At 38.0% G+C, this 16,021-nt stretch overlaps 1 protein-coding gene across 1 annotated transcript in view; it reads right to left on the reverse strand.

The window, feature by feature from the left end:
• Positions 1 to 8,452, reverse strand: part of LOC122362462 (BTB/POZ domain-containing protein kctd15-like) — a 23,470-nt gene extending 15,018 nt beyond the window's left edge. Inside the window, 2 exon segments of the mRNA XM_043263905.1 lie at positions 5,881 to 6,056; positions 8,198 to 8,452. Of these exon segments, the coding sequence (XP_043119840.1) occupies positions 5,881 to 6,056; positions 8,198 to 8,209 (188 nt within the window). The 5' untranslated portion in view covers positions 8,210 to 8,452.
• Positions 8,453 to 16,021: the final 7,569 nt, after the last annotated feature.

A 16,021-nucleotide genomic window follows, 5' to 3' on the forward strand; every position in this document is an offset into this window, starting at 1 on the left:
ACCGTCACATGCCAATTAATAACTCCCACATGATGTCACAAAGCAGGACAGTCGCATAAAAGCCCGCAGATGCTTTGCATATGTAAACTAGACAGTCATTATGAGTAACGGCCGTGATTAACCTAGCAAACACTAGACTGTTTCCTGTGAAATAAAACCGTGCTGACTGCTTTTTCCTAGTTACCGTCTCCTCCATAAACAACTATACGTCGCACTAAAAATATCTATTATTTTAGCTTTTTTTTTACAATTTAAATGCGATTTATTTGAGCCCGTAAGCTTTTCGCTTCGCAAGCCTTTCAGTGATCAAATCTTAAAAGCGACATTTTTGGAAGCACCGATGCCGATAAAAACTTAATATTTTTGAGCATATTTTTAAAAAATACATTAAAAGTTAAACGACAGATCTACAAGATGCTGCTTAAAAAAAAAGCATTTTGGCAAACAACGTGAGAAATCTTGATTCTAAATAAACGTTGATGTCTTTGTGAACCGAACAATACTTATAAAATAGCTTTTTTTGTGATTAGAAATGTAATATTCTACCCATTTGCTGTGCATTTTGTTGCTTATTATTAGAATACAGTAAAAATTCTAAACGGTTTTATTTTTATTCATTTTATTAACACAATTTTTTGTTTTTACTTTTGAAGAAAAGGCAGATTTAAGCCAACTTGGCCCAAGTTAGCCAAGAGACAGCTTACTATGAAATTATAGGAAAGAGAACGAATTAATAATTGAATGCATGAAAGAATGAATGAATGGATAAATAAATAAATTAGGTAACTACAATCGTAAATAAATTGTTAAATGCAAAAAAAAAAAAAAAAAACATTTATTTTGATGACTATTAGAGTACAGTAAATAAATGCATAAATAAATAAAATAATTTCTTGTAGATGGCAAACACTCCTAATACTTAATAATACATGGTTTTCCCAATCTTAATTTTTTGAAACTATTTTTCACTTAAAATAGAAATAGAAATAGCTTAAATCCAACAAGTTAGCTAGGAGTCTGTTAACTTTGAAACCTAAAAATATATATATGTATAAAATAAAAATAATGTAAAAAATAAATAAATAAATAAATAAAAAAATTATATATATATATATATATATATATATATATATATATATATATATATATATATATATATATAAAAATATATTCATTTATTTATTTATTTTTATTTTTTATTATTTGTACGGTTTCAGTGTTATCATTTTTGCTCACTATGTAGGCAGCTCACTTGGTTTTATAACACTCCTAATACACTGTAGCACATACTTCTCCCAGTCTAACGTTTGGGGTTTTTTTAAACCCATTTGTTCACTTTTCGAGAAAAGGCTTATTTAGGAAAACTCAACACCAAGTCTGTTTGCACCGAAGTCACGTAAATATTTTTTTATTGTCATTATTGTCAACTTCAGAGTCAACCGCAATCGTTACAAAAGTTACTAACTGTTTTAATACTACTTTTAACAGAACACAACACTTGCGTGGTTCAATTTGTTGAGATGCTCTCTACGTAGGCAGCTCACTAGGTTTCGTAACACGTTCTTCCGCTAATCCACTAATTCTAAAACTTCACATTCAGAAAAGCGTTTGCATTTCAATGCTAAATCTCTCAGGCGGCACAAACGCCCGCTTCCAGCTCACAGACTGGATACCTGGAAATACCTTCATCTTTCTGCACGCACTTCAGTTCTCTTTATGAACTCCGATACGATCAGCATTTCCTTCCGTTGCTAGCCGAGCGACAGCGCTATCGCCGCTCCGATGCAATCTCCTCTTTAATCACGGCTACAGTTCCTGGATCAGCTGACGCCTCTCGCAAGCACAAAGAAATCGGGCCGACTGCTTGTCAAAGCCTGCGTAACCAACGACAGCCGAGGTAGAAAGGCGTTTATTGACTCGGCGTAAGGAAGTGATTTGCGAACACAAACACAGTTGAGCGAGCTCCGCCAGGTGCATGCATTTACAGACGCTTTCTTTCTTTAATTCATACACTCTTCCACGCAAGTCTACTCTATAGTCGTCACCTTGTGCACTTTCTAAAGCTCTTGTTTTTCCTCTCTCTCTCTCTCTCTCTCTCTCTCTCTCTCTCTCTTTCCCCCCTTTGGAAATCGATGCAAAATGCTTTATAAAAAACCAATACTCATCTCCCTGTAGCGCCTGCGGTCGTCCTTTCTCATATGGTCTTGCAATTCTTCCAGCTAGAATTTCACCATGCCCCTCCAGGCAAACACTGTTTTTCATCTGCACTTTTTTTAAAAAGCAATTAAAATGCTGCCTGTTTTTCTTTTCTTCCTCCTCTCCCCCACCCGTCTCTCTCTGTCTCTCTCTCTCTCTCTCTCTCCATCTTTTCTCTGGTACTCTCTCTCACATCCTCCTTTCCTCTGAATCTCTGTGGTTGTGTTCACACGCAGCAGGGGAATACGGTTGTCAGTCTCATTCGGAGCGCTGAATACGGTTCGATTCGATCAGTAAAGAAAGAGACAAGGCATCGCTGTAAGCGAAGCGACCGGGTTTCGAGAGCGGGTTTCAGACGTACGAAGGCCATTCTTCAATTAGAGGCGCTTTCGACTACTCGAGATCTTGAAAAATTAAACTTCTTCGACCTATGATTCATCTGCGTTGAAATATTCAGCACATGAATAGAGACGTGGCCTTGATCAACCTTCAGCTGGATTTGAGTTTAGGGGCTGGTGGTGACATTTTCACTTTTTTGAGAAAAAGATGGATTCGGGGAAAAAAGTTAGCTAGCAGCTTGTTAAAAAATATAATATTAAAATATTTAACATGTTTGTTAAATATTTTAACAATATATTTTTATATAATATATTAATTATATAATAATATATAATATAATAAATAATATATATTTTATAATTAAATTTTTTTAAAAATCACACATTTATTTTTTACCTTTAGAGTTAAATGCAATCGTAAACATACTATCAAAAATTATACAAATATTTACTTGGTAACGGTATTAAAAACACTAAAATATCTTAAAATATAATTTTAAAACTGTTTATATCAATATAACTGAAATGATAAAAATATTAAATTATATTTAAAAACTTTATTTTATTTTATTTATTTTATTTTTTTCTTTTATACTTTCAAGTTAAAATGTTCAAAAGTACCTAACAGTTCTCCTAGTGCCATTTTTGAATCATAAAAATGTTTTATATAAACATATAAATGCACTCACACACACAACTGTAAAATGTATAAATACATAAAAAATAAACAAATTAAAAAAATTATATATATATATATATATATATATATATATATATATATATATATATATATATAATACATTAATAAAAATTATAATAATAATATATATATATAATACATTAATAAACATTATAATATATATATATATATATATATATATATTACATTAATAAAAATTATAATAAAAATATATAAAAATTATATAAGAAAAAAAAAAAAAATATATATATATATATATATATATATATATATATATATATATATATATATATATATATATATTAATAAAACTTATAATTAAAGGAAAAAAAGGAAAAATATATATATATGCTAATTTATTCAGCTGTTTCTCTCTCTATTTGTCTGTATTATTTCAACAAATCTGCAGCAGCACCTAAAAGCACGCTAATCTCCCTCAGTCCGGTGGATCAGTGTCTCAAAAACAGAGAAACAGAAATGAAGTCCGCTTCGGTTTGAGTCGCACACAGCATCTGCCCTGCCTTCAGTGGGTGTGAGGCTTCAGACAGACACTTCCTGTCAGACTGTCTTCACTTCCTCTGTTAACAGGACCGGCCGCGTAGAAGAGAGATCTGAGCGAACGAACAGCGGTCTGACCTGACGCTGAGGTCCTGTTCACGTCTGCTATCGATCCAAACGCAAATTACACGTGTCAGTGCGTGCAACACGACCACCTAACTGAAAAAGCCGTAAACAAATGCATGCAAGGAGTCACAATATATTAGTGCTCTGTGGCAAAATGCTTTTATTCCTTTTTTTTAATAAATGCATCTATTAAATGCATACAGGCAGGTCCAGGATGCACAAATACAAATCTGAGCGCACGAGTATCATGAGCGAGTCACAAAATGCTTCGGATCCCATTTACACCCTAAATTTAGCACTGAATAATTGCGACTGGATTGCATGAAACGGATATTAACTCCAGATGTAAACAAGTTCAGCTTCAAAGAGTCAAGCCCTTGTGTTTCCTTTTCCTTTCGCGAGATTACCTCGCTGTTACACGCGTTTAAACATTTTTCAATTGCATGCATTTGCTTAAAACCGTTTTTCGCATTTTTAATCTCAATATTGAATTGCTTTCGCGAATCGTTGTTTCGTGCAACTTCGTGCATTGAAAAGGGTGTTCGCGAGTGAATTAATTGCATACTTTCTGCATAAATGCATGGCATGAACGGTATGAGCGCTGGCTGCTGCTCACAACTGCCCTCGTGCCAGCGATCTCTGTCAGAAAGACCCCACAGAATGAGCATGAAACTTTCATATGTCCTGTCACTTCAGCAGACTGAGCTGGAGGGAGATGAATGTTCACACATTAGTTATAGAGCGAGTTTCTTTTCCCGCTCTGCATTATTAAGGGATCAATCTATTAAAAGACACCATCAACTTAAGGTTCTTTAACTGGACTCTCTCAGCTGTCAGCTCGGCCTCTGAGGCGCAGCGCTGGGAGAGCCCGGTGTGTGTGTGTGTGTGTGTGTGTGTGTGTGTGTTTGCATCCATGAGTGGGTTTCCCACTTGTCAGTGTGATTAGTGAAAGTGGGTGCTAATGTGCGTGGATGGTCAGTGTTTTGTGAACTCGAATGAAAGCACGCTTTTATGCACGCCACTGCATCAGGCGCGTAAAAGTTTTGAATAAAATCTGCATTTATTCGATCAAAAATCGTGTAAAAATACGAAATATTATTGCGCTTTCAGATAACCGCTTTCTATGTGAATATACGTTGATATTTAATTTATTCCCGTGATCAAAGCTGCGTTTTCCGGTCTTCAGGAAATCCCTCTAATACTCCTCTTTTTTGATCGCTGGTAAGATTTGCTTATTATCGAGGCTGAAAACAACTGCGCTGCCAAATGCATTCACGGAAACCTTTCGAACGGCGCCGTGTTTGCTTTTAAGATGTCTGAAATAACGGAGCATGTGAAAATGCGGATACAAGTGTAAACTTAAGTCAAAGTAAATCGCAAAGCAATGAAAAGCCCGACGAAATAAAAGTTAGTGAAGAGAACAGATCCTGCAGACGCTCGGCGTGGATGATATTATGTCTCTATAGAACATGCTTACCACTGGCAACAACTGGTCGATAAATTAAATCGCACAAACGTAAAAATAGCTAAAATTATTTTGCTATCTGTGGGCTCAAAATGCAATTACTCTCTACCGTGTTTCAGTCGTAATGCTCACAAAAGTTGTGAATATTCTGAACGTTCAAACAAGTCTCCATCTCTCTCTTAATCTCGCTCTTGTGATGAAAGCAATTCTGCCTCTCTCCTAATAAAGTCACGATTGCTCATTCTCACATTCTGCTCGTATTCACGTCAGACGTCATCAGAATTAGCCTCTAATTAACTCTAATTGAGCAAACCGCTCAGGCTTGCCCGCCAAGCAACACCACGTATGCAATCGCAGAGCCCTCCATTAAGCGCGCTTTTCTAATTTAGCGCCAAGCCGAAATGAACGCGCGAGGAAAAGAGCATGCACGCGGTTTCAAATGAACGCACTTCGGATGCGCATGAACATGAAAACGGCCGAAGCGCGCGTAAACGGAGTAAATGCGACTTGGGTTAAACTCCCGATTACGTAACATTGCGAGAGGCCGGGGGTCTTACCGTGAGTCTGGGTACTTGGTGAGGGTCGCCAGGCTGCTGGTGTACATGTGGCCGCCCACGTCGATGTGGACGGGCGCGTTGGCTTTGGTGAGCTGAGCCGGCAGTGGGATCCCCTGCGCGGCCAGAGGAGAGACCGGAGACCGGGTCAGAGACAGGCGTGACATGCTTCTCCCTTCCTGGAAGCAGACAAACGGGAAAGCCATGGAGAAATGATGCTGCTCGATGCGCCTTCGCGGTGCCTTAGCGTCTCCCACCTTGAGCGTCTGCGCGAGTCTTATCAGATCGTTTTCTCATCTGCCCCGTCGCATATTTAGCTTACAAATTATTGCCACGGCTCTAATGAAGTATGTTTGCATCTTTTCGCTGGTGCAGCCCGAGGGCAGGATACAAGGATGTTTATTAACGCTGCGGAGAGAGGGAGAGCGAGAGAGATATGCGAGGTGTTCGCCTCCGGGGATGGGAAAGAGAGGAAGAGAGAGAGAGAGAGAGAGAGAGAGAGAGAGAGAGAGAGAGAGAGAGAGAGAGAGAGAGAGAGAGAGAGAAAACGGCAAGTTTCTAATTAAAGGTCGTGTTATGTGTTAGACGTGATATCCTCCGACACTTCAGCAACCAATCTGAACATTTGGGAAACGAGGGCATGGCGCGCGTTCACGCGGAACGCCAGGCGTCACTTCCAACCACGAAACCGAGCATCGCTCGACTTCCACCAACCTTGCGCAGGACCTCCAGAGACGCACGCGACTTATAACGCTGACGCACAACGCCGAAAGGGAACGTTCCGAAGCGCCTCGGCCAGCTGGTCTTCTAGCTCCGATGCACAAATCTCGAACGCATCAGTGTTACGTTTTACGCTCTCGTCTCTTTTCAGAGCCATTTTGAAACTTTGGACCGGGTCTGTCTGCGCGCCAACGTAGGCTGCTGCTCAGAATGAATCCGGGGGCGCGCAGAAAAAGTTGCCTCGAACCCGCTTCCCTCGCTCGGAGGCCGTCTACCCGAAAACTACTCCGTCCAGACCCAAAGGCTTGTTTATACAAGTTCAAAACTTTACGCGGGGCCACACGGAAACACGACTTAACATATTCCAGTTGTCATAAGAAAGACTGCTCCATTGTGAGCCTGGAGTTCAAAGGGATTTCGACGACAAGTTCCTCCACGCATCGGCTCATTTGCCCGCCTGTTATTTTAACCATACATGGTAAACAGAAGGCGGTTTGTTGCAGGCTCCGCTCGGCTCCGGCGCTGGAGGCGATGCGCTCGAAGGCAGACGGCAGAATTTTCCAGGGTGTTGCCACCAAGCCCTCAGCACTAATGTTCATTTAATACACAAGCAAGATGATACATTACAGATTCCATTGAAAGGGAAAAAAAGACTTAAGACGTTTTGGCATATGAAGCCATCCCTCATCTCCATATAGCTGAGGGCGTTGTAACCAAAAGCCCAGATATTAATGCCGAGGGAATACAGTGTATCTGCCCCCCTCTCTCTCTCTCTCTCTCTCTCTCTCTCTCTCTCTCTCTCTCTCTCTCTCTCTCTCTCTCTCTGTCTTTGTTAATAGGAGGGACCAGGTAGAAGAGTAAAGAAAAGTCAAGATGGCCAAGATTAATAATAAAGAGCGAAATGACACAAACTCCTCCACAACACGACTAAATTAGCCACCGTTTTGTATCATGCAGTCACACACAACCTTCTCGCAACGTTAGCTCCCGAAACCTAACCCACCGCGGAGATGTTTGGAAAAACGTTGTTTGCATGGAAACGCACGTTAACTTGTGGCCGCGTTCAGGCGGGTAGCCCCGACCCAACTTCGCCAGCTCGGACTCGGTCTAAACTTCGAGACGGTTTTCACCCAATCCTCGCTTTTCCTGTCAACCCCTCAAAGCGAACACGAACGCGTTTGCGTCGACGGTCAGCGGCGGAAGCTTTAAAAACGCCTTTTGGACGCTCGCGGAAGCGTTCGGCACCTACGCGCGCTTTCCCCGCTCGCTTTCTCCGGTTTCAGGTCGGTGCCCTACGGGTTAAAACTTCAATTCAGATCATTTCGCAACATGGCGTCTCTCTCGCAGCGATAAAGCTTCAGGTACGAGGCGCGCATCCTCCTAATAACACGGGTCCTCGATGCCCAGAGGCCGTTTAATAAGGTTACCGAATCAGAAAAGAATCTTGAAGAGATATCTCACAGGACGTGAAGCGCGATCGCGTTTGAGGACGCGTCGCGTTCCCGCGGCGTCGCGCTCGTTCTCGACAAGCCACAAAAGCACCGCCACATGAATCAGCCATCTACTCTACATTGAGATGAGATTTAATTGGAAATGGTACCGTTTCAAACATCGTAGGTGTCCGAATCGCGATCCGAGTCCGGTTCGATCAATCGGCTCCCAGATGAAGGTTCGCGTCGCTCGCTCTCGGTCAAGTTTCTATCCGACAAACGATCCAGCCTAGCTATTCTCGTCCTGTCCGGAGTGAAAAGCGCGTCAAACTGCGTTAAAACATGACCGCGCAGGGTTTGGGCGACTATAGCGAGCTGCGCCGACGCCGTCCGGACGCGTTCAGAGCTGGAGCGCAAAAGCGCGCAGGACTGTCTTACCTTCTCCAGGAGACCAGAGCTCTCCTTCCCCCTCTTGATCTTCTTATTTCTTAATACTCTGATTCGGTCGCGTATATCAGCCTCGCCACTGTCTTTTTTGGCCACGGTGAATCTGCTGCTTTGCTTATGGGCAGAAGGAAGCCAATAATCCGTCTCTAAATCAGAGCAGAGCCGAAAGAAGAATTCTGGCTCCAGGCTGCGCAAACGCCTCTGGGGCCACAGGATTAGAGGACAATTAACTCAAACCCGAGCAGACTCATCGGAACAGATGCAAACCCGATATTCCCCTCGATTATTTAGCCTCGCTTGGCTTTCTTTCGCAAAAGTAAAAATAGCTGGCGAGGGTTTAAAGTTCAGCGCATAACGGTTTACGCGTCAGGCAAGTGTCACCGCGCCGTTCCCGAGACTTTGGAGAGGCAGAAAGGCTGATTTTAATCATTGTCATTTCGTCTGATGTAATATTCCCCCAGGCTCTTTCACAGAGGCAACACATTTTCCTTCCCCGAACGAGTAAAAAGTCTCTCTCCGCTCTCGCGGAGCAAAGCGGGCGGCGCGCTCTGGAACTTGTTGATAAAGTGGCGATGAAAAAAGACGCGTTTTCTGGTTTTTGTGGATCCGGTGCTCACGCGCGCGGCGCTCTCCCCCGCGCCGCTCTCTGTGCTCGAACGTCTGTGAGAATGGCGACGGCGGATTTCCTGGAGGCCATTAAAAGCAAATGACGTCTGGACATCATTCACCGCGCGCCCTCACGGTCCGCCCGCAGCCAAACGCGCCATTTCAATTATTGCGCACGGCTAGATGGAGATGTCTGCTGCTGCAGGATCTCCCGCGCGAACGGGGCAGAACGTCGGTTTAAACCCACACGAACGCGATCTCGCGCCGGGTTTTCGTTTATTCAGCAGCAGGCAAACAGATGAAAGAGACGGTCGCGTCGGGCATCGGCCGCGCAGGTACTCGATTATTTATTTATCCGAATGTTTGTTTATTTGCGTGTAAATAAGTGTGAATAATTGATGCTGCGCCGAGACCCGTAATTACTGTGGATCTCGCGCGCGGGACCGACTCCGAGGCGGGCGTTCCGTGATGTTTGGCGCCCGCCGGTGTCCGTTCGGGGGAACGGCGCATTTCAGAGAGCGCGATGAATCGTTTTATTACAGCGACAGCTCTCTCTCGCTTCCGATAAGGGAAATAGCCCGTATGGAAAAGGCTGGAGCTAGTTTTAATTCATTTTCCGTATGTCTGCATCGGCCAGTTTCCACGCAGACTCAAACGATAACATCTCAGGTACGAAAAAACTACAATACTCAACATTTACTAAGATACCAGAGTTCCCCGAAGCTTTTGGGGTCCATTATTTACGCGAGTTTTGGCAAAATTTTAATTTATGAAACCCAAAATGTGCGATTTGTGACAACAAATGTTCCAAAAAATGATCACAGAGTTCACTGAAGCTTTGTGACAACATGCCCCAATAGCAACACGTTGCCATACTTTATGCATGCTTTATGCATGATTTATGCATGCTTTATGACACATCAAATGTAAAAATGCTAAAAAAAAACCAAAAAACAGATGAATTCATTCACTGCAGTACATTCACAGTCAATTTATCTACTAATAAACATTTAGAAGCACATGTTGACCTTTTGTGACAACATGCCCCAATAGAAAGACGCCCTGATACACTGTATGGGGTAAGTTGTCACAACGGAAACTTTCATTATTATAGTTATTAAAAAAAAAAAAGTATGATTTATGGCACATCAAATGCAAAACAGACTAAAAGAAAAATGCTGAGCGGGGTCTGCGCGACAATAAAGTTTCATAAATCTATTCATTTACTCAATGTTTGAAAGAACGCTTTTGTGACAACATGCCCCGATGGAAAAATATGCTGTCATTCAATATGGGGTAAGCTGTTACAGCGGAACTGGGTTTCAGAAAATGAATGAGCAAAATGCAATTTAACAGAGAATTTAACACAAATGTACTTTAAAATGTATGGCACACTTAATGGAAAAATGCATCTAACAATAATAAATTAAAGCAAAACAACGAAGCACTAATAATAATAATAATAATAATAGGCTATATACGTTTGCAGTGCTTTTCTGCAATCAATTTCTGCCGAACAGGTACTTAAAGACACATTAACCTTTTGTGACAACATGCCCCAATGGCAATACATGTCTCAACGTCACGTGGGGTAAGTTGTCACAATGGAACCTGCCGATATTTTACGCGTTTCAGCAAATCTCAAAGAGCCAAAAATATCCCGAAACCCATTTTTATGACAACGGCGTGCATTTTACGCCATCGAATGCAAACAACAACAACAACAACAACAAATATTACAGCAAACATTTAGTCCTTGGCGTTCTCCGAGGTGTTAATGTTATGATATCGTTGTTCTGCGGTGCTCACGGCGATAGAGTTTCAGAGGCGTTTGCTCTCATCGAACGCGCTTTGACCTTTTGTGACAACATGCCCCGGTTACAACGCGTGCCCTTACACTCCACGGGGTAAGTCGTCACGAATGCTATCGCAGGAGTTTCGGCGGCATTCGAAAGATAGCGCGATTATCAAACTCCAAACGTATGATTTTGACATCAAATATTACAGCAAACAGCTACCCCTGGTTTCCTAATGCGTTAATAACGAATGCTCTGCAGCCCTGATGGCGGCGAAGCTTAATTGATTGAAACCGATCATCATCTCTTAACGTACGAAAATGCATAAAACAAGAATGCGTTTCAAAACAACTGCTTGATCGACTACAGAAGAGGGAAAGCCGAGCGTTCCTGCAGGTATCACACACACACACACACACACAGAAGAAACCGGTCCTGAGGCCAGAGAGTGTTTTCCTCAGGACTTACAAACGCAGTTTGTAGTTTTCCCCCTCATTACTACAACAGGCCCGCAGTGCGTCGGGCCACAGCCGTGTGCGGGAGATGCTGTAAGTTTAAAGATTTAAACAGCTTACAAAGGGGCCCCGGGGCCCTCGGTCGCCATCAGTTAATTCCCGTAATTTATGGGTTTTTCTGTGCTGTCTGTGAGAGGAGAAGCTCGAGCCGTCTGACAGCCATTTCCACGAAGCAAGCTTTCCGGCAAATAAAGCACGGGCTTGAGTGGGAAAGACTGCACTGAAACGAGGTCTGAGGTCTTCCTGGAGATGATGCAAAAGAAAGAAGAAGAATTTAAGGCAACACTTTATTTCGATAGTCAACGGGTCCACAACATATCAACAAATATGACCCAGTGATAGAAGTGGACTATCATACAAATAAAGTGTAACATACATAATACCATAGTATATAAATACATTAATAGGTTAATATTGATATTGAATAAATTGTTGGCATAAATAATTATAAATATATAAAATACTAAATATATATATGATAATATATATATATATATATATTATGATTTATTATTTATCAGTGTATATTTTTTGTCAGTATTTATTAATTATGTGATTTTTTTTCATGTTTTTTAATTTATTTTTCTGATTTTAATTTGTTTACATATATGAAACATAAAATTAGTAAATAATAATAAAATAAAAAAACTAAACTGAGAAAATCCACAACATATATAATCTGTATGGCTGAAAACAAAAATAATAATATTATATTTATTTAATAATATAATTATATATATGACTAAATATATATATATATATATATATATATATATATATAAAATATATATATATATATATATATATAATATATATATATATTTTCAGAATATATATCATATATATATATCATATATATATATATATATATATATATATATATACACACACATAGTATATATATATAAATTTATATATATATATATATATATATATATTATATATATATATATATATTATAAATTTATATCATTTATATATATATATGTAAATAAATTTATATATATATATATATATATATATATATAAATATAAATTTATATATATATAAGTTTTAATTTATATTTTATATATATATATATATATAAATTTGAGAAAAAATAAATATATATATAAATAATAATAGTATATATAAATATATATATATATATATATATATATATATATATATATATATATATAGATTGCTTTATATATATATATATATATATATATATATATATATATATATATATATATATATATATATTATATATATATATATATATTATGTATGGCTGAAGAAGTCATTTAATGGAGAATGAAGAACTATTTGAATGTTTTACATTGGGAAATGTTTGGCCTATTAACTACGGCGATGCTAGATCTCGTTTATATTTAAAAAATGTGCTGGAAAATGCAGTTTTGTGGTTTTCATGATTGAAACTTGACTAAATACAGCGACTAGAACCTGTTGACTTTCCTTATCTGCGCTGCTGAAGTGGATTCAGTTCATCCCGGAGTACGTCTGAGTCTCATTAAAAGTTTGTCACGTTAATGTCAGGCTGGCTGAGGTCTGATCAGATGTTTGAAGCCACCTGAGGACGCTCAGCGGGAGGCCATTTCCAGAATTCAGTTCATGAAGATGAGAAGAAATCCTGTTCCTGCAGAAAGTGCTGCAGCAGTAATGATGCCGGTCTCCCAGCACTGACACACTTTCAGCTGAACACATGCACAACGTTCTTTTGTCCCTTAAAACTACTGGATTATTCAACATGGGGGTTTTTAATAGATGCATTATGAAAGCTTCAACCATGTCTTCATTTACTTTTTCCTAATATTAAAGTTAAGTGTAAGAGTTAAAAGATACATTTCATTCAGGAGATATAGATATAGATATATGAAAGATCAGAAAATAAATGATAAATTAATGATTTATTACATAAGTTTTACATTTATACATTTTGCATACATTTATCCAAAGTAAAACATGAAATGTAAACTGAGAAAAAAATAAATAAATACAAAAAAAAAATTGTTGGTAATAATAATAATAATAATAGTAATAATAATAAATATATATATATATATATATATAATATATATAAATGCTAATAAATATATATATTGTTTATTCAACCATATACATATATATTTATTATAATATATATATATATATATATGGTATATATATATATATATATATATATACAATTATTTTTTATATGTTAATATATATATATTTTATTTATTTTATTTCAGCTGATGACGGAATTTTTTTTGTGCAATTATTCGACTGTTTTGTGTCTTCGGTTTGCAAATTGAATTCGATACAATCAGTGCTTTCCGGCCGATTCAGTTCACATTTACGAATTGCGAGTCTCACATCCACGCCGTGGTGCATTATGCACATATTTATATTTCATACAGTGAATGTTTCTGTCACGAGAACATCAGAAACGCTTCTCCGGCTCGTCGCTGTGCATCTGTCTCTGATGGATCCTCGTGGCTCTGGGCGACGGCAGCACGTCCATAAAAGCAATAAAAGCCAACAACGGCTTTTCAAAAATTAACGCAGGCATCTCCATATTGATGAGGAAACGTATCCAATCTTTGCTTTTTGCCTTTCTTTAAATGTCACGGTGATGGATGCCATATTCGCGGCGCGCCACAATCAACTGTTTTTTGATATTTTGAATAATGCTGCTTTTGAATTATAGCCAGCAAAAGGAATAATCAGTCAGATATGGGAATGCGCGCGGCGAGGGGGGCGCGTATGTAAATGAGCGCGTATGCATTAATGCATGACCCTATAAGAATAACAATCAGGCCTTCGGGCGCTAAAGCAGGTGTCGTTAATAGTCACGCCGGAAGCGCTGAGCCCCAACTCACTGCCTCCACGCTGCTCTACTTTCAGCCAGGGTTTTCAGCGCCTCCCGTTATTATTTTACGCTTATCTGAGCCTATTCAAGGGCCTGCGTCTTCTGTCCCTGTCGTGTGCTTGAGTTTATCGAGCGGATACTTCTGGTCTTGCTGGTGAGACAGATGCTGGCGTTTTTACGGAGGTTACGCAATTACGCGCAGATATGTTTTAATGTAGAGGGAGATGAAACAAGACTTCATTATGTGGAGGAAATGCATTTCTTTTTTTATTTAATGACACTTAAATTAAGCGTTGTACGCTTTTCAATTGAGTTTACTTATTACAAATTCATACATTCATGGATGAAAACATGCATGCATACATATACATATATATGCATATATATGTGTATGTATATACATACACATATATATTTATATTATTTTTATATATATATATATATATATATATATATATATATATATATATTTTTTTTTTTAATTTATTTAATTTTTTTGTATTTTTCAAAAAAGCTATGTAATTTAACTTTATATGTCAATATTGTTAAAAATAATTAGATCATAATTAATAATAATAATAATAATAATAATAATAAATGCAATAATTATGACAAAGGTCAGTTTCTCCAAGAAATGGTCAAAATTATGCCATGAATCTATATCTATATCTATCTATCTATCTATCTATCTATCTATATATAAAAATGTGTAATTGTGACATTTATGAGATTTACCTAATTAAATATAATTACGTTAAAAATATGCAATAAAACTTTTAGAATGACAAAGTCAAAACTATGACAAACCAAATCATAAGAATGAGACCAAATCCTAGGAGTTCATGAGATGAAGTCAAAATTATGAAAGAAAGTCATAATCATGAGATTGAAAAACGTTTATGAAAAATAATTTTTACGAAAACCATGCTAAGCTACAATTACGACATAATTACTATTTATGCCAAATGTACCTGTGAGATGAACATTTTGATGATTAAACTAAATTACGATTTAAAAATCAATTAATATAATAATATATCATATTTCATCGATTATCACAGATCATACAGCTTCCTGTCTGTGGGCGTGTCTCTGATCTCTGCCGTCTGATTGGCTCGCCGTTCCTCTGGACACAGTATTAATGCAGTGCTGTGAGAGGGCTGATGGGAAGGTCGGGCCCCCCGCAGCCCCCTGTCAGAGAGACCGATGGAGAGACCTCACAGAGACCTGCAGAGTAACACGCCATCCAGCCACTACTAATGCATCGTTACATTAAAAGTCACAATTACGGCACGATAAGTTACAGAGAAAGTCATATTTACAAGATCAGTCGCATTCGGCGTATTTAAGAGATGGAATAAACCTGAGCTTTCCTGTCACAGCTGCTGTCGTTTGGACTTTTATGTCATTATTTTGACTTTTAATCTTAATCATAATCAATTTTTTGGATTTTTCACTTTTGATTTTCCCAGCTATATTCCAGTACAGTCATTATAATACTGTTTCATATTTTTGTTATTATATTTTATTATATATCCATTATATTTAAGGACGTTTTTTATATATATATATATATATATATATATATATATATATATATATATATATATATATATATATATATATATATATATATATATATATATTATTTTTTTTTAAATTTATTTATTTATTTTTAATATATATTTTATATTTACATAAGTAAAAACGTAAGGCAGCATTTATTTGTTTTAAGCTGAATTAGATGGAAATGTTTTCTCCTGATGGAT

The sequence above is a fragment of the Puntigrus tetrazona genome, chromosome 18, assembly GCF_018831695.1.
Source record: "Puntigrus tetrazona isolate hp1 chromosome 18, ASM1883169v1, whole genome shotgun sequence".
NCBI lineage: Eukaryota > Metazoa > Chordata > Actinopteri > Cypriniformes > Cyprinidae > Puntigrus > Puntigrus tetrazona.